General features: G+C 45.3%; 1 protein-coding gene across 1 annotated transcript; it reads left to right on the forward strand.

Annotated features, from left to right (window-relative positions):
* Positions 1-1,083: 1,083 nt before the first annotated feature.
* On the forward strand, positions 1,084-19,716 carry LOC119743062 (zinc finger protein 160-like). Its single transcript, XM_038219405.1, has 6 exons — positions 1,084-1,231; positions 3,240-3,391; positions 3,762-3,911; positions 5,100-5,243; positions 6,313-9,986; positions 19,139-19,716. Exons 2-5 carry the CDS (start codon positions 3,265-3,267, stop codon positions 9,930-9,932), a joined length of 4,041 nt encoding a protein of 1,346 aa, XP_038075333.1. The 5' UTR covers positions 1,084-1,231; positions 3,240-3,264; the 3' UTR covers positions 9,933-9,986; positions 19,139-19,716.
* The last annotated feature ends 336 nt before the right edge of the window (positions 19,717-20,052 follow it).

Below are 20,052 nucleotides of genomic sequence, written 5' to 3' on the forward strand. Positions count from 1 at the left end.
TTGTTTATACTAGAATACAATGAAGGTACAAATTTGCCATTTTACATTAATTAAAACCCCATAACTCCCAGCATGATCGACTATAGGAACCATACTCATCCTGGCATTTCCAATACCAAACTGCACTCGCATATTTCTGACTCTGATTCTGGAGGTATTCCAACCCAATGTAAACTGAGACTGTCGGTGTACTGTAGGGGTACTGTACCCATCCTGACAGCTTCCAACAAAACATGCCCTGGGGGTTTCATGGGTTGAGTTCTCTGGCTTAATGCACAATTCTATGCACAATTAAAGTCGGCTCGTTAGTACAAACACTGTTAATACAAATTCTGGTTGTAGCAAACAAATTCTTGGTCCCGACTGCATTTATGCGCACAATGAATGGGACTGAAGTTCCTCTTGATACAAAATTCTGATACATGTATTTTGAATAACAATTTGCCTATTTCTCTGAACGAGTTTTTATCAACGAGAGTCGACTGTACACTACATGTATGTTGCTTTGCGAAGTATCTCAAAATTAAATGGCAAGACAAGTAAAGCGAGTACTAGAGTGTACATGTACACAATTCTGTACAACAGATTCAGAATGGCTACATTCACTAGATTTGTTTTGCATCTGGTGTACACAGTGTGCCAGATTAGCCCAGGGTTATCATATACAGTAGCACTGCCCGGTTCTCTTCATCTGGCAACAACCAAACATGTTGAGTCAGCTCAGCGACATATTATTAGGACACTATTTATTAGATTGGCACTCTGGGACCAGGAAAAAAATAATTGGAAATACACCGTTTCCCCTTTTTAAATCCCTTCTTAGCAGCATTTGGATAGTTGGTTCTTGTGATGGATTAATAGTCCCTCTGATGTTCTATCTTTATTTTTTTGGGGGGGGGGGTGTTGTATGAACAATTTCAGCAGGATATTCCTAAAACAAAAGAAAAGAAAAAACTTCTTAAAATTGTTATGACTTCCAATAGACTTTGTATACGACGTAAACAGGATATTATTACATTTTGTTCCTTCCTCCATGTGCAGCACAAGGAGCGCGAAACAATATTCCTAAAATTGACCGACTGTTGCCGAACTTTCACTTGAGGGCAGCGTCTAGTTTTAGCGGAGTCAAATGCTCGCGTACTTTTAAGCACAATCGACTGTTTGCTAGTCTATGATGGGCGCCATTGTGTTATGTGCAGATTGCTCGCACTGCGGAAAAGGATGGAAAGGGGTAAGGAAAAAGACGAATTTACAGCTTTTTATGTACAAATATCAAATGAATTTAACATGCATTATGTAGTGTACGATTCTAGTTAGAAAAGCTGTTGTTTTTGGTTTATTTTTTTGGTTTATCTTGTAAATAATCATGCTCAGCATGCTCAGCGTGTCTGGCTGCCCGGGCCTCCATTATCGTGATAATGGCCACACACAAACAAATGTCAGTCACTTCGCCATCAAACTCTAGACACGCTAGACATGCCAGACCTGTCAAATAAGCCACTTCAGTATCTCGATGACGTAGTCCATGTCTACAATCATTTGGAATAAAATCGCTGACGTGATGATACGCGATGTTACGCAGACGCCCATTCTGCTTGTATTTTTGTATTTAGGCCCTATAATTTAAGGCAATGTATATTTTGCCGGAGACGGCAAACCTTTAGTAAACGTTAGTTTGCCGGATATGCACTGAACATGCGCAGTTACTGTTTTTTTGTACTTCAACATTTTCCGGTGACAAGTTTTAGTCTGGCTCCATGCCAAAATTATCGTTGTTACCTCGTATTCACAAGATGGGATTCAGACCATTTTATAATTTCGGACTTTATTTCCCTTTTAAAAAAAATCCTCCAGAGCCACAAATCTGAAAAAGAAAATGTAATACTCTGCAAAAAATGTTTGAGACATGTTAAAATAATAAAAGAAGAATATTCTTATTTATTTGGGGATGAGAAAAAAAAACTTAAAAATGTGGTGCGGTCGGAATCGAACGCGAGTCATCCCGCTTACTAGAGCCTTTGCTTAACCATTACACCAAACGTGCTACACAACTTTTGGTGGGAATTTAATACATCTTATAATTCAGCCCTATTTTAAAGAGTACAGCGCCCTCTGTTGATATGGATTGCCGCCGGCAAACCTTTAGTAATCGTTAGTTTGCCGTCATTACCTCCGGCAAAATATCCACTATCATAAATTAACACGCGAGCGTCGTGCGCCCGGGTCCATGCGTGTCCATGCGCCTTCAATGAGCTTTCAATTATCGAAGTGGCTATCGTTACGGCAGCCGTTGTTTAGCGCCCTCTACGATACATTTTTGATACGCACGCAGGTATATAATTATTTGTTTCCCCACGTTTTAGCGAGCAGTGCGACAGCTCAGTCGATAGAGGCTAGGATTTTACACCGCGAGGTTGCGGGTTCGCATCTCAGTTTTGCACTTGAATTTTTTTCCTTTTCTAACCTGAGGCTTTGGAGGATTTTTTTTATAAGGGAAATAAAGTCCGAATTTCATAATGTTCAAATTCACTTTTTTACCTTCTAATTTTATATTTTCTTCTCATGTTTTTATAAAAGTTGCAGTGCATAGATTTATGCCATTGGTTGATCATTGATCAGTTGATCAATTTCTTTGCAAGATCAGAAATTGAGGTAAAAAAAATTGGCAGGTTCTGCTACTTTGGGAGTTTAACCATTTGCACAATATCTGAATATTTGTTCTCAGAATTGCCTGGGACTTTAAAAGAGCCACTGTAGGAAAGGTTCATTCTAATCACAAGAAAAGGTTCAAGTTTATAAAAAAAATACCTTAAAAAGATGACTCTTGCTTGCTTTGGTTAGTGCTATTCTAAGGCAGAATATGTCGACAAAAACGTAAATGCTCAAACTGACAAAATATTTTGTAATTATGACAGTGCATACATTTTTTTTTATAACACTACCACTTATTCTATGAACTTTTTATCCATTCCAAATCAATACGCAGTTTCCATGGTAACGTGCCATCTTGCTTACAGGGCAAACTTACATGCGTTGCTGTGTACGCATCGTCAATCAAAACCTTTTGCGCTTCCAAGTTATCATGCGTTCGTTCCAAAATACGCCCGTGTCTAGCAACACATGTTCTTTTTGCCCCATGAACAAGATGGCGCATATTACCTTGAAAGTGTTTATTGGATAGATTTATGTGTACTCTGGGACCAGCTTCATTAAGCTTACTCTATCTTGTTTATTTACAGATGTTAATTTGATTGGAAGTGAGCAATGTCTGTGATGGACGGGTCATCTGGGGCGAGTCCACCGGATCTGGAGGGGGGTTTCAACACAGTTGCCATCAATGAGGAGATTGTCGATGAATTGGTGGAAGCCAACACTAAATCAAGTGTTCCAGGTTTGGATATCATTCTATGCTTGTAATAATTGTAAAGTTGAACAAAGAAATTGACTGTAGTGGGATTTGAACCTGTGACCTCCGGATTGCCATGTATGCAATATTTGTGGTGAAATCATTTGTGTCATGTACTTTTTGGCAAATAACAAAGTGCCAAGGTAATGTAACAGGGACAGGACCCTAAATGTATAGAATGACCAAGATGTACACCTTGCACCATGCAAATTCATTTGTCATATTTTTTTAACACAACTGTGAAATACCAGTGTATACAAAACATTACTTGTGGATAAACTCATTCAAACTCACTCAAAACCCATTTATTGACACAGCAAATCTTATTTAATATTCTAATGAAACTCTTTTGCAGATCAATTGCTAAATAGAGACATCGATAGTGAGTGTCTGTCCGACGATGGTCTATTATCATTGTCTGCCGCTGACAGTAGTGCAGCATTTGGATCAGTGCCAGAGACTACACATGACAACGTTGGATCTTCACTCGTCCAGAACTCATCAGGTGCAGTGTACTTATGTTGATGTACTTATCATGCTTTGGGTTGGTATTGTGCTATCTATGGGCTCCATACGCGGACAAGAGAGGGCCCTTCACTTTCGAGAGCCCAGTTGATGGGACGCAACGCATGTCCATACTGATTCGCATGCATATAGCGCAAAGTATGCACGACTTATTTCATTCTGATTGTGCACAAAGCATAAAGTCTTCGCATTAGTGTCAGGCGTCGTTGGCAATGCATTGGAATGTCTCTCCTAGTGGTCTCCCCAACTCTCCTGTTCTTACCGTTGAGGGGGTACTTGTGCATGGAGCCCATAGTCTGGCAACTGAGAAACTTCATGAATGCAAATCAGTAGAGTTGCAATTGCATAGATATGAAACCTTAAACCTCCCTAAAGCTATATAGATAAAAATACTCCTAGTAGTAATTTGAAGTATGCAGTAGTCTAGCTCATTAGTGTCCAGTATTTGTGGTGTTTTATGGCATTTTGCTACTACATCCTAATGTACAAAGCAGCATTATACTTCGTCCTAACATCAACATAATCCAAAATATATTCTGTTCACTTTGTGGAGGTTAGGATTGTAAAAAGTAAAGTCTGTCATGAGCCAATATGGCCCAACAGGCTGACATTTATCTCCGGTTTCAGTCGCACAAAATGACTTAGAATATTTCTACACCCCCTGGATGGGATGCCAGTCCATCGCAGGTTACTCCCCAGCTAGTGCTGGTACCCATTTATACTCCTGGGTGGAGAGAGGCAAGTGAGGGTGAAGTGGCTTGCCCAAGGACGCAACATGTGGTCAGCAGCTGGATTCGAACCCTGACCCTCTGAGCATGAGTCTCGAATCCTAACCACTAGGCAACGCTCACCCAGATTTTTGCAGGATTTTTGAAGATAGATAGTAGCCACTATTACTTCACAAGGGCTTTCACGGGGCAGATCCACCTTTGGTTCAAAGGGAGAGTAGATGTGAGCTGCCGGGGGGGGGGGGGGGGGGGGGGGCATTTTTTTTTGGGGGGGGGGGAGGGTTAGACTGCCAATCCCTCTTTCCACTGACTTCATGCTTCATGAAACTTTTACCATGCCCAAAATAGTGAACAATGGTATTTTTTTTCAATTTTAAAGGTTAGCCACGTGAAAGTTACTTCCTTAATTATTACAAATGTTATTTTGGTCCGCCGTTCAGATATTGCCATGGATCCAACAATGTCACTCCTCAGAGATGACATCCAAGATGCTATCGGCAGTTCCCCTGTGGAGAATCTGTCCTCATTAGGTCTTGAGAGTAAGCAGACTGGGGTGGACGTAGTTCCTGTTGTCAATAACACTGGTGAGTCTTTGTTCTGATTTATAAAATGAGGTCCAATCTAGAATGTTTGTGTTCAATGGTCTGATAGGGAGCGTATACATTGTGTGGCTACAGCAATAAACTGATCCATGGACAGTGTATCATGGGCAACAACATGAGCGCTTCTCCAATGCCACACTACATGTTCCTAGTCACATATGTTTTGCACAAGCACGCATGCTGGACTTTGGTGCATGTATGTTGGACATTAATCCAGGCTGTGATTGATCTAAGGGCAGGGGGGGGGGGAGTGTTCTATTATGTGGCTACAGAAAGTAATTACATGGAGGCCGCTGAATCACTTCGTCAAAACAAAAAAACTAGTGCGTTGCACTTTCATTTCTTTGTGTAATTAGCATAATTAATAAACGAAGGAATTTTGTTTCTCAAACTGTGTTAATCATGTTGAGGACATCATGTAAAGGACATCATAAAATGTTAGAATGTTCGAAAATCTCTGATTGCTTACAATCTCGGTTGTGGACGGATTTGTCACTTCGTCAAAACGGTGACGATTTGAATGCCATTGCCTTCATGTGCATAGTGTTCTTGTGAAGCTACAGACTTGTGCACAAAAACCTCATACATACAAAACATTGCCAGGGTGTACACAGACCTGTGATTTTTATGTGCAGGGCAAAATGAAAGGCCCATTTATTGATTGTGTATTTCAGTTTCATTCACATTGGCTTCATTCACCATCAGTTTGGAATACTAATAGTTATAGATAAACCATACCAAATTTCAAACTGTCTTTGTGTTTGTGCATGTGTGCCAAACAGGTTAATCGCTTATGATTAGCCAGCTTACTAGTTATTGTTACTTTATATTGCCCTGTGGCACAACCCCAATAAACTTACAGGATGTTATGCATGTGAAAAGGGAGTTCCCCTCAAGCAGCTGTAAGAGGATTTTTAGGAAAAAGTGCAAAATTTGAACAAAGGGTAATTTGAGGTGGATCCCCGAGGTTAAACCCTGTAAAACCTCACAAGACCTTGAGGTAAATATCAAGTCACCCCTTCTCATCTATTTGTTGCTTGTGTCTTTTCAGACCAATCTGAGTCCTGCCAGCTACAGTCTGTTGTTGGACAGTGTTCTCTGGATAATGCTGACCTCTCTGAAATCCCTCCAATTCAATCATCTGGAGATGCAGAGGTTTGCAGGTCCGTTGAAGGTCAGCCAGGTAATGAGGTAACTGAAATGCTGGTGGAGAGCCCTTCATCCCAGAGAAGTACCTGTCAAGATGAGCCTTCCTTAAAGTGTCTGGAATGTGACCTTACATTTGCAAACGGCATCTCTCTGAAGGCACACCAACTCACCCACAAGGCGGAGAGTCAGTTTGTGTGCGGCATCTGCTGCAAAGGCTTCAGTAGTGAGAGTTTGCTGAGCAGTCACTTTGCCACGCACTCAGACAGCCGGCGCTACACCTGTCCTCACTGCGGGCGGATCTTCAGGAACCTCCAGAGCTTCCAGCAACATGAAAAGCTGCACAAAGCGGGGCAGATGTTCACCTGTAAGCACTGCGGGAAGGCCTTCCGGCGCCAGAGCATCTTGCAGAAGCATCGGTACAGCCACTTGAAAAAAATTCGGATCGAGTACTCGTGTGAGCATTGCAGCGAGTGCTTTGCCACTGTGTTGCAGCTTCAACAGCACGAACGGAAGGTGCATCGCGGGAGAGGTAAAGGGAAACCGGAACGGACTTACAAGTGTGAAGAGTGCTTTGAGAGCTTCTGCAACGAAGACCTGCTGAGAGAGCACCAACAACAGCATGTCATGCAGAGGGAGAACTATTGCAAAGACTGCGGGAGAGATTACAACTCACCAGATGCCCTAAAAAATCACCGGTGCTTCCGTACTAGGAAGGCCTTATTTACTTGTAAGGATTGTGGAAGAGGCTTCGCTAAGAAACAGGATGCTCTGGATCACGAGAGAACTCATCGCGAGACTGAGAGGGAGTTTGACTGTGAGATCTGTTTCGAGACTTTCAGCTCCAAGGCTGAGCTCAGGGAACACACCGCAGTCCACAGAAACACCCCTAGCTTCAAGTGCAGGCACTGTGATAAACAGTTCAAGAAAAAGGGATTCTTAACCAATCATGAGAAGACACACACTCAGCATCGTCAAAGTCGCAGGGGGAAGTCTAAATCAACACAGCCAGATGCCGTCAGTAATCATGTCAGGGAAGACCAAAGAAAATCAGACCTGCGACACGAATCCGTCTTTGTCAGAAAAGAAGGCCTCTATAGATGCCAGGACTGCGGAAAGACATTCAGGCAGAAGGGACAGACAATTTACCACCAGAAAAAGGAAACCAACTCTAGGGCTTATCCGTGCACTAAATGCTCTAACAGCTACCTCACTAGTGCTCACTTGAAGGCCCACATGTTGACTCATTCTACCACAAGGACATTAAAGTGTGACGGCTGTGGGAGGGAGTTTAACTACAAGAGCAATCTAACATGCCATCAGAAGAAGTGCCCTCAAATCACAGGCGTTGAGGACAATATTAGGAAGAGCTCCAGGAGATACAATAACCAAGCAAAAGCAAGTACAGTGGAAGGTGGGGAATCGTCGCTTGATGAGGAGCGGGAAGAAATTGACAATGAAATTGACAGCCCAAATGGGATTGAACAGGGACAGGTGCAACATCAGTGTATTTATAATAAGGACATCAGACTGTACCAGTGTCAAGACTGTGGGAAGACTTTCAAACAGAAGGGGCAGACCCTTTACCACCAGAAGAAGGTCAGCAATGCGAGGCAGTTTGTCTGCAAGGTTTGCAAGAAGGCCTTCCTGACAAGCCCTCACCTAAAGGCTCACGAACTGGTCCACATCTCAGAGAAGCCACTTTCCTGTGAGGGATGCGGGAAGGGCTTCAACTATAAGTGCAACCTAAAGACCCACCAGAGGAACGGATGCCTCGGCGTGGATCCAGAAAGCAAACTGGCACTATCCACAATGAAGCTCTACAAGTGTGAGGAGTGCGGCAAGGAGTTTAAGCTGAAGATGTACTATGAGAAACACCAGAAAATGCACGAGAGAAGGAACCAACAACAAGAGGCAGAAACAGACGGGGACGTAGACATTGACCAAATTGGGCAACGGAAGGAGCATCGATCAGACTACAATGAAGAAGAGGGAACGTACAAATGCCGTGACTGCCATGTGGTCTTCAAGCAATCTGGTCAGGCATTGTATCATTTCAGGAAGTACAGCAACGAACGGAAGTTTGTCTGTAAGGTGTGTCCAAAGAGCTTCCTGACCAGCGCCCATCTGAAAAGCCACATCATGTCACACACAAAGGAGAAACCTTACAAATGCTGGTACTGCGGTAAGGGATTTAACCATAATTCCAATCGCAAGTACCACCAGCGGACTTCCTGTAGCGAGAGACCACCTCCAGGGGAACAAATGGAGGGAGACGCTCACTCTGAGAACAGTCGAGGTCGCGGGGAAGCCAAGAAGCCAATCACATGTGTGGTTTGCAACAAGCAGTTTATGCTGACCCACAGCTGGAAGGTCCACATGAGGGTGCACACGAGAGAGCAGCCATTTCTCTGCGAGTATTGTGGCAAGGCCTTCCGCTGCCGGAGTAACCTGTACGTGCACCGCAACAGCCACACAAAAGAGCGACCGTACCTCTGCAACTACTGTGGGAAGAACTTTGCTCAGTTGTCACATGTCAAAGTCCACGAAGCCATCCACAACACCGAGAAGCCGTACAAATGCGGCATTTGCGGGAAAAGCTTCAGTCAGGAGTTTTACCTTAAGAGGCACAAGGTCATGCACGCAGATGACAGGCCATTTGTGTGTTTCTGTGGCAAGTCGTTTAAGTACCGAGGTAGCCTGGTTTCGCACAAGGCGACTCACAGCAGTAAGAGGCCGTACGGCTGCCACTTGTGCAGCAAGGCCTTCAAGCAAAGCTGCCATCTGAAAGTTCACATCCTGACCCACGGTGAACTGAAACCGTTTAAGTGTGACAAATGCCAGAAGGCATTCATCCGCAAAAACCAGCTGAGCCGACACCAGCGCAGTCACAGCGACGAGCGCTGCTACCGTTGCAATCTGTGCGGGAAGGACTTCAAGCACAGCTCCAGCATGAAGCGGCATCAAGAGCGCAAGCATAACAAGGAGCCCTCCGACACTGCTGGCTCAACCACGACTACAACCACCACCACTGCTGCTGCAGAACCCCAACCAGTGTTTGACAGTGTGCCCTACTCGCAGCCTCAAACAAACGTCAAGAAAAACGGCTTTCGGGTCAACAATCCCAAAACCTCCTGGCCTGCAGCGGTGGATGGTGTCAGCATTGAGCAGGATACCCAGATGCAGATGACAACAGCGCAGCTAGATGCTGGGCCACAACCCAACCAACACGTTGACAACAGGGTGTTAACTCAAATGGACAATAGACTGACCGGTCAGCCAGTAGAATGCAGAATGGCCGGTCAACCCATAGACTACAGAGTGTCACCCCAACTGACCGATCCTAGACTGCCACCCGAATCGTCAGTTCCTGGTCATCTTTCTCATCTGGCATCTGGACATCCGGTCTACTCTGAGGCTCAGTACATCCAAGGAGCTGAGTTTGCATCAGTCCACCTGCCACATATTGGCACCTTCGATTTTAGAACTAGTACCTCCGGTAGCGTAGACTACACGATATTGTAATTTTGCTACAATGTGTATGCATCTTATTGCTACAATGTGTATGCATCTTATTGTATTGTTACCCAGCTGTCATGTGGTAACGTTATTTCTATTGGGCAAAGACAAAAGAGAACACTGTTGTAAGTACGTCTGGTCACTTTGCCAAAATATGTGAAAGTGTTTATTCAAACATCATAATAAACAAACAATGTACAAGAAAAAGGTTAAGTCAGTTTCCTAAATAACAACGCTTTAAATCAGTATGGCCAATACTATCAAACTTCAGGAGAAACATCACTTTAAAACTAAAGGCCAACTACATGTACTATCTAACCTATAGGGGAAACTTAACTTAATAATCTCATGGCCACAACTACCAGAACTCTTATCTGCCATCTTAAAGATAAACATATTACTCAGGCTGGCCAGCACCCTTGTTGCTATAGCAACAGACTTTCCACTGTATGGCTCAACTCCAGCCAAGTCAATGGCCTGGGGCATACTACTGCTCCCCCAGTGCTACCCTTACTGTGTGACAGGTGGTCTTTCCATACTACACACACAAGCAAGTCATTGTTCTAGCTAGCCTAATTAGTATTCGCCCTCCACAACGTGGCAAGGCCATGCTTCGGCTTATCTATATACACTCAGTGCTTGCAATGGAAGTTTCCTTGGCTAAATGGTGAAACTTACATTCAATGTTAAAATCCACAAGCACAATTTACTTTAAAACATACATGGTCCAGTTTCTTAAATAAATGAAATCCAAGTTATCAACTCCACAAACTTTCACCAAACTTTCCTCAAATCCAGGAAACTTAGTGAAACTTTCCATGAATAACTGAAGTGAATAACTAAAGTTAAGTTGCTAAAAAACTAATCAAACTTATATCATCTTAAATCTCATCCAAAGTTACAAAAAGTGAATATACAAACAATAATGAAAATATCTAAGCATCATAAAACAAACTTCAATCTTGTCAATCTCTAGATAACTTGGCAAAAGAGTAAACTTGACAAATTCAAAGAACAATTTACCTTCAACCAACTGATCAACTCAAGTAATTGATTGTATACTCCAAGTAAATGAAAATGTGAACAACAGAAATAATGGAACCTAGATGTGAATAAAAAGAAAGAAACATTTGTACATACCTATTGGGCAAAGACAAAAGAGAGCACTGTTGTAAGTACGTCTGGTCACTTTGCCAAAATATGTGAAAGTGACAAGGCACACTCACATGCACTCTGTGTTGTCTTTGGCCAATTCCAATTTTTTATGGGGGTGTTACTTTCTACAAAACTTCACTCTGGAGGGGTTTTACTACAGAGGGGTTCTACAACACTCCCCTCCAAAAAGAAATGTCGTCACGACATTTTATCGGTCAAACATTGATCTATATACAGTTCTTTGGAGAATCCCGTTTCCAAACAGTATCATGGTGGACATCGCACTACATGGGAATTACAGTCCATTCGCGCAGGAACGTCCTGCCGTCCAGATGAGTTTTCCCAGTAGCTCCTCTGGTGCCGGGATGAGATCCAGTGGAGGGGATCCAGTCTCCATGGATATCTCGTCCTAGGTCTCACAGACCAATCAGGTAAATGGACAGGTTTCTCAACATTGTTGGGTTGTAGTGCAAACTTGGTATTCATGTGCACGCTCATCTTCTGAAGAGAGTACTCCTGGTCCTTGCTGACTCTCCTTCCGCTCATTGTGCAACACGATTACTATCTCTCGTCATCTGTCTTGCCACACCATGTCTCCGCATTGATGGTCGCTATATTACAGCTTATGGTCTCACTTGCCCAGGCTCCATCCAGTAAGGTGAAGGATTCCATGGCTGGTAAGGCTCTTGCACTGGATGCTGCCAAAAGGGTTGTCCAGGATAGAATGGATGAAAGAACTGCTGTTGTGACGGGACTTGTGCAACTGGCTGCTGGGGGTACTGATGAGACATTGGTACCATAGTAGGGACTGCCACTGAGTTCAGCATGGTTGGTTGAAAAGATGGTGTCCCAAGCCTGTCATAAGTTAACACCGTTGGAGGGTGTCTGTCGCGAAGGGGTCGATGAATCTCCTCATCACCTGCATCTTGGGTTATGCCACTCACGTGATGTTCCATACTATCCAGCATTGGAGATGGTCCTACCTCTGTCATGGCTGACGTTGTAGTAGGTTGGGCAGATGGCACAGTTGGTGTAGTTGTTTCTACTCCTTCCTGGGGCTGAAGCATATCTGTACCCTCATCTGCATCAGTGGCTGGAAACTGCAAGTCACCGTGTTCCGAAAGTGCTGCATCCGCTGGGGGGACTGTTGAGACGGCTTGAGGGTACTCTGTTGTCGCTCCTTCTGCATAGCTGACTTTAGAAGGGTGGATTACGATGACTGGTAGATCATCGTCCTCATCCTCACTCTCTGCAGGTGGCGGATGTACGGCTTGGCTCTCATCAGGTGGAGTGTTGTTGAGTTGTCTGGGAGCAGCTTTGGGCTGTCTAGGCTGAGATTGCTGGGGTGAGGTATGAGTACCAACTTGACTGTTGTCCCCACTGATGAAGTCGCATGGCAACAGTAAGTTCCGGTGCAGTACCCTGCTCCTGCCCTGACCACTCTCGGGTTGGACCTCATAGACTGGGATGTCTTCACCCTTCTGGGTGACAACTCGGTAGATCCTGTCTTCCCAGTACGCTCGGAGCTTGGACGGGCCCTCAGCTCTTGCCAAATTCCTAACAAGAACTCGGTCACCTGGGGCTAGGATGGTACTCCGTGCTCTCCGGTCATAGTAAGCCTTGCTGCGCTGTCCTGTCTGGTGTGAATTTTGGGCTGCTACCTTGTAGGCTTCTCGCATCTCGTTCTGCCAGCGTTGCGAATATTCTCGGCTGGTGACGCCATGTCCCTCTCGTCTTTCAAACCCAAAAGCCAGGTCGATTGGAAGGCGAGGATGTCTACCGTACAAGAGGTAAAACGGCGAGTACTCGGTGGTCTCATGTTTTGTGCAGTTGTAAGCGTGCACCATCTTGTTAACGGCAGACTTCCAGTCACTCTTCTGTGTCTCAGGGAGGGTCCTCAACATCCCAAGTAAAGTCCTGTTGAAGCGTTCAACTTGACCGTTTCCTTGGGGGTGGTATGGTGTCGTGCGGGAATTCGTTATGCCAGAGTATTCTTGCAGCCTGGCAAAGAGATGGTTCTCGAACTCACGCCCTTGGTCGTGGTGAAGCCTCTTAGGAAACCCGAACTTCAGGATGAAATCATTGAAGATTATGTCCGCTGCTGTCTTCCCGCTTTTGTTCTTAGTTGGGTACGCTTGGGCGAATCTGGTGAAATGATCCACCACCACCAGGATGTACTCAAACCCGCCCTTGCTCCGCTCCAGGTGGACATAATCGATGGAGACAAGCTCAAAAGGTTGCGTTGTGGTGATGTTGACAAGGGGCGCTCTGGTTTGTTTGGCTGGCTTCTTCTGGATAATGCATCGGCACACTTTTGTGATGTAGTGCTCGATTTCAGCTGCCATACGAGGCCAGTAAAACCGCTCCCGAGCAAGATGGATTACTCTTTCTGGCCCAAGGTGCCCGGCATGATCATGCAGCTCGGTGTAGACCAGTTGCTTGAACTTCTGAGGTAGGACGAGTTGTGTGCGCACACCAGTCTTCCGCCAGAGGATTCCGTCACCGTCTACCTGGAGCTTTCCCCACTCGTGTAGAAGTGATATGACTGTCGGTGCCTCACCTTTCCGTTCTTTGCGTGTTGGCAACCTTCCCAAGGTCCTGTAGTGTAGTACCCTTTTGATGCCAGGGTCATCCTCTTGGGCCAACTTGATTTCCTGCTTACTGAACTGCTGAATGGGTGTCTGTACTGTTCCTGTGGTGGAGTCTTGGACGGAGAGTGCATGTGCCCAAGCTGTCTGGCCATTACACTGAGCCGTAATCCCTTGACCGGTTGCCTTCATTACATCTGGGGATACCGCCTCGGTGTGGACACTTTCCAGGTGCTCGACACTCTGTGGGATACGGGACAAGGTGTCTGCATCGCCATTGGCTCTACCCGGTCGGTACTTGATCTCCAAGTTGAAGTCAGCTAACTCGGCAACCCACCGATGCCCTGTAGCATTCAGTTTGGCTGTGGTGAGGACATAGGTTAAGGGGTTATTATCTGTGTATACGGTGGTGTGTTGGGCGTAGTACAGGTAGTCACGGAAATGTTCCGTCACCGCCCATTTGAGAGCAAGAAACTCGAGCTTCCCGGCATGCATGTGGTAGTTTTTCTCGGCTGCTGTTAGCGTCCGGGAACCATACCCGATGACTCGTAGTTTCCCGTCTTGCTTCTGATACAGGACCGCACCGAGTCCATCTTGGGATGCATCGGTGTGTAGGACAAAGGGGAGAGAGAAGTTGGGATAAGCCATTACCGGGGGTCGCTGCAAACAGTCGAGGATAGACTCCAGGGCATCCTGATGGATTGTCTCCCATCTTATCGGTTCATTCTTTCGTCTGTGGGACCTGCTCTGTTTGCCCTTCAGGTTCTTGCGTTGATGGTGGTTTTTGGGAGCACATTGAGTCTCAGGTTGGCCTTGTTTCAGCAGATCGTACAACACTTTAGCACGTTTGGAGAAGTTAGGCACATAGCGTCGGTAGTAGCCAAGAAGACCAAGGATTTGTTGGACCTCAGTGATGGTTGTTGGTCGTTTTTGCCTCAGGGCCTCAAGTGCCGACGTCTCCTTTGGATCCATGCTGTGGCCATCCGCTGAAACTATACGTCCCAGGTACTTTACTTGTGGTTGGAAGAGGGAACACTTGGCTGGTCTTAACTTCATACCATGCTCCTGCATGCGACGGAGAACTTTTCTCACCCTCTCGACGTGGTCTTCAAAACTTGTACTATAAATCAGAACGTCGTCGAGGTAAACCATGCAGATCTCGTTGTTCATCTCATCAAGGCAGGACTCCATGTATCGCTGATACACGGCTGGTGCATTCTTGAGCCCAAATGGTATACGAAGCCATTCATGAAGACCCCAGGGAGTCACGAAGGCCGTTAGATGACGGCTTTCCTCTGTCATGAAACCCTGGTGATATGCCTTGCCTTGATCTAGGGTGGAAAACCAGCGGTTGCCTCCTAAGCTATCTAACATATCTTGTATGCGTGGGATGGGCTGTCTGTCAGTGATGGTCTTCAGATTGAGCTGTCTGTAGTCCACACACAGTCTCAGGGATCCATCTTTCTTTCTCACGCAGACGACTGGAGAAGAATAGCTTGAAGAAGACTTCTGGATCCATCCTCTGTTTAGGAGATCTGTGATGTAGTCTTTAACTTCACGGTACAAGGGTCGAGGTATCGATTGATAGGTCCGTTGCACTGGGATATTATCGTTGAGTGTGATACTCATTTGAAGTTTCTCGATGCTTCCCATGTCTTGCTCGTTCTGGGCAAATGCTCTAGATTCTTCCCGGAGCATCTTTGCTGCTATGACCCGTTGCTCTTCGGAAAGATGCTCAAGGTTGATGGGAGGATCCCAGGTACTGTCACTGTTGAGGTTGGACACGCTTGCGGCGGTGCCTGCTTCCATCTTTGCTGAGGTTGTAGGTTGTAGAGCACCCTTGACTTCTGCGGGGAGTATCGATTTGATTGCCTGTAGAGTGCCAAGGCAGGTCCTCCTCCTAATGGTGACATCATGGCCAGTAGGGTTAGAGACAAGGATGTTGATGCGACAAGAGCTGCCTTTAGGGATTGTCACAACCGCATCACCTATCTCCAAGCCATCTGACCACTGTTGTTCTACATCAGCTTCGAACATCACCGTCGTAGATTCAGGTGCTCCGGTGTGAACGCGGCATAGAATACTGGCACACGAACCTTTCTTCACAGTGACATCTCTCCTGCCCGTCTTCACCGTGCAGAGCTTTGATGATTCTGGCTGTTGCAGTAGGTTCACTAAAGCTTGCACATTCTGCTTCCCAGTGGCAGGAAAGGTGTCCTCCATGGCTGCCAACAGTGATTTGGCTGAATACTCAGGGTCTCGTACTAACTCCTCCAGGACATTGGATCCAATGATAGGGTTACTGAGGGGGTCACTCGTCACCAACACTGGAACCAATAAGGGCTGGTGGCTTCCAGCTGGAAGCTGAAATTCTGCTTCAATGTAGCCATCGTATGGGAGCTGGGCATTATTGGCAGTCGTCACCATCAGGGTATTAGTCTCAAGCAGGTCGGTCACTGGTCGAACAACTGCATAAGGCATGTTCTGGCTGACCCATGAAGAAGACACAAGAGAAACCTGGGCGCCAGTGTCCCAAAGGGCTTTCGTTGCTCTTCCTCCTAGGTTGCACCGGATGGTGCACTTTGGGCCGACTAGCTTGACTAACCTGGAGCCCTGCTGGGTGAGTTGTGTTGACAATGCCATGAGGGCCACGCTCTCTGGCACATCCGTTTGGTGTCGTGGTTTAGGTGAATGGGGTTGGGGTTGATCATTAAGAATTGTTGGGGATTGTTGTGAGGTCAGGGCAGTTACGCATCCCCTCCGCTCGCCCTGCTGCCATTTCCCGACTGCTTGGTCTGTCTCCGTTGCTTGCAGCCCCTTCTGAAGTGCTCAGAGCTGCCACAGGTGAAGCAATGGTCACACTCTGGACCCTTCCCAGCTTGACGACAGCTGCTGCAGCCCCATTCACGGGATGGAGGGTTTCTGCTGCCACCTTCACTGGACTTGGGCTTCTCAGCTGCTTGCTTGTTGGAGACTTTGAGAGCAGCCAAGTCTGCCTGAATTTGTTGAAGTTGCTTCAGCAGGTCCAGCTGTTGCTTTTCCACGGCATTCACTTCCTGGACCTTTACGGCTGTCTTGGCCTTCTTCTGTTTGGCCAGTCTCACGATCTCCCTCCCTTCTGCAATCTTAAGTTGTCGAAAGAGAGATTCGTCTGAGGTTGCGGGGTCAAAGAGCAATGGCTTCAGCTCGCCTCGAATGTTGTCGTTTTGGAGACCAGTATTCAATGAGTGCAGAAACATGTTCTGCACCAGTCCAGGGTCATACTTGATGGTGGACTCCATCTTTGATGCCTTCAGGATCTTCTGTCGGAGGTCGAGGGTCCTCACCAAGAAGTCGTGTGCTGACTCCGTACTCCCCTGCGAGGCAGACGAGAGTTCTTGGTATATCTCCGTGGCATTCCCCTCTCTATAGTGTGCTTCAAGGATTTCCCGAAGGGTTGGCAAGGTTAGCCCCTCTTTGCTCTCCAGGTAGCTCCTCAAGCGCATGCCTGGGCTGATGGACCGGATGACAGCCTCTACAATCTCAACCTCCTTGTACGATTTCCGCAAACCGCTTTCAATCTGCATGATGAGATTACTGTGGGAGAGCCGGTCCTTCTGACCAGGCTCCCCAACCTGGCCGCTGATTCGAAATTCCTTTTTCAGTAGGCCAACCATTTGGTTCACTGGTAGGGCAGGGGGGCTGGGGACCGGTTCCGCTGTGGATGTCGAGCTTGACTCTGGGGTGGCTGGGGGGTCTTTGGAGGCGCTTGACGTTCCTGGAGTGATGGTCTTCAGGAAGTCACGAAGGTCTTCGAAGACCTTTTGACCTTTGTCCTCCATGTCTTCCATGGTCTCGCTGTTAAGGTGGCGGGTCAACCTCCGGATGAGGGCCAGGCGTGCACTCTCCTTGCTGGCAGTGTGTTCATCAACACCCAGCTTTGTGCACACCTGCTGTAGTTGCTCCTCCTGCAGGCAGCCAATCTGGCTGACTACACTTTGCTGCAATGCTAGCAGGGCCTCCATCCTCTCGTCTGCTCCGTCCTCAACTGCGTCACTGAATCAGGTCAAGGTGTCTCCTTTCACTCCCGACGCCAACCGGTCATCCTTACTGCCTCCTGCCGTTCCAGGGCACTATCTGCTGCCAGGGACGTTCACGAGGATAGCTGCCATGCAGTAATGCATTCACATGCATTTACTACGTCCTGGCAAGATCGCCAGATTTGTTACCCAGCTGTCATGTGGTAACGTTATTTCTATTGGGCAAAGACAAAAGAGAACACTGTTGTAAGTACGTCTGGTCACTTTGCCAAAATATGTGAAAGTGTTTATTCAAACATCATAATAAACAAACAATGTACAAGAAAAAGGTTAAGTCAGTTTCCTAAATAACAACGCTTTAAATCAGTATGGCCAATACTATCAAACTTCAGGAGAAACATCACTTTAAAACTAAAGGCCAACTACATGTACTATCTAACCTATAGGGGAAACTTAACTTAATAATCTCATGGCCACAACTACCAGAACTCTTATCTGCCATCTTAAAGATAAACATATTACTCAGGCTGGCCAGCACCCTTGTTGCTATAGCAACAGACTTTCCACTGTATGGCTCAACTCCAGCCAAGTCAATGGCCTGGGGCATACTACTGCTCCCCCAGTGCTACCCTTACTGTGTGACAGGTGGTCTTTCCATACTACACACACAAGCAAGTCATTGTTCTAGCTAGCCTAATTAGTATTCGCCCTCCACAACGTGGCAAGGCCATGCTTCGGCTTATCTATATACACTCAGTGCTTGCAATGGAAGTTTCCTTGGCTAAATGGTGAAACTTACATTCAATGTTAAAATCCACAAGCACAATTTACTTTAAAACATACATGGTCCAGTTTCTTAAATAAATGAAATCCAAGTTATCAACTCCACAAACTTTCACCAAACTTTCCTCAAATCCAGGAAACTTAGTGAAACTTTCCATGAATAACTGAAGTGAATAACTAAAGTTAAGTTGCTAAAAAACTAATCAAACTTATATCATCTTAAATCTCATCCAAAGTTACAAAAAGTGAATATACAAACAATAATGAAAATATCTAAGCATCATAAAACAAACTTCAATCTTGTCAATCTCTAGATAACTTGGCAAAAGAGTAAACTTGACAAATTCAAAGAACAATTTACCTTCAACCAACTGATCAACTCAAGTAATTGATTGTATACTCCAAGTAAATGAAAATGTGAACAACAGAAATAATGGAACCTAGATGTGAATAAAAAGAAAGAAACATTTGTACATACCTATTGGGCAAAGACAAAAGAGAGCACTGTTGTAAGTACGTCTGGTCACTTTGCCAAAATATGTGAAAGTGACAAGGCACACTCACATGCACTCTGTGTTGTCTTTGGCCAATTCCAATTTTTTATGGGGGTGTTACTTTCTACAAAACTTCACTCTGGAGGGGTTTTACTACAGAGGGGTTCTACAACATGAATGTGTATCTGAAATAGAATGTGGGAAATATACATGTATCTGTATACTGTTATACCTCAGATCTGAAACCAAATATGTTTGAGTAGTGAAGAAATACCCGTATGGAGATTCACTTTGTACTAGTTCTCTTCTGTGAACAAGTGTAGCTAGCTTGGAATGCATTTGGTCGGTTTTTGTATTGATGCATTGTACTTTTACTATTTAAACACAGTTAATAATCCATTGAAAACGAATGTCTTTCCATTGAGTGAAAATATGCCTGGTTTGAACATATCTGGTGTTCAGGTCATTAAATGGATCTCTATACACATGTAAAAGTTATTTTTTTTTTACCAAATTGTGGACAAAACCCTGAACTTGGACATTTGTGTGTCATTTTATGTGAACCGTTTTCGTTTTCTCTATGGCCTGTGCTTTTTATGGTTCTTTTCTTCATATGAAAGCAACTTCAACTGGTGAAGTGTCGAACGAACTGTCAGTGGTACGTTCTGTGTAGAAATAGTCCAGTTAAATAATGAGGTAGTGCTTACTTGCTATATCTTTTATTCAAAATTAATAAATACCTTGAAGAGTTGATGACTTCTGATTAGTCAGACTCGATCACGTGGGGGTGTATTAACGGTGATAAAAAAAAAAAGACCAGCTTCAAAGAACAAGCGAACAAATGGCCCCTGAACCAGCATTGATCCAGCATCATGTAAGCCAAATGATTGGCCAAATTTACAACAGTCCTACGGTTGCTTGTAACAATACAGCAGTACACATGCGCTCAACCACCATCGTGCTTGACATGTTCACACTGCAGTACTGAAGATGTTTACGACGAAAGTGTGGATCGATCTGCAATTTATTTTCTGTAAACAATTCGCCCACGGACATAATACTCTTTCTAAACCGAGCATCTTTGCAA

Source organism: Patiria miniata, unplaced genomic scaffold (assembly GCF_015706575.1).
Source record: "Patiria miniata isolate m_02_andy unplaced genomic scaffold, ASM1570657v1 HiC_scaffold_6, whole genome shotgun sequence".
Classification (NCBI taxonomy): domain Eukaryota; kingdom Metazoa; phylum Echinodermata; class Asteroidea; order Valvatida; family Asterinidae; genus Patiria; species Patiria miniata.

Bases quoted from the DNA above. Each gene is read 5' to 3' on its own strand.
- LOC119743062 (XM_038219405.1), top strand. From the start codon at position 3,265: ATGTCTGTGATGGACGGGTCATCTGGGGCGAGTCCACCGGATCTGGAG. The intron at 3,392-3,761 runs GTTTGGATATCA...ACTCTTTTGCAG, and splicing joins CACTAAATCAAGTGTTCCAG to ATCAATTGCTAAATAGAGAC. The intron at 5,244-6,312 runs GTGAGTCTTTGT...GTGTCTTTTCAG, and splicing joins TCCTGTTGTCAATAACACTG to ACCAATCTGAGTCCTGCCAG.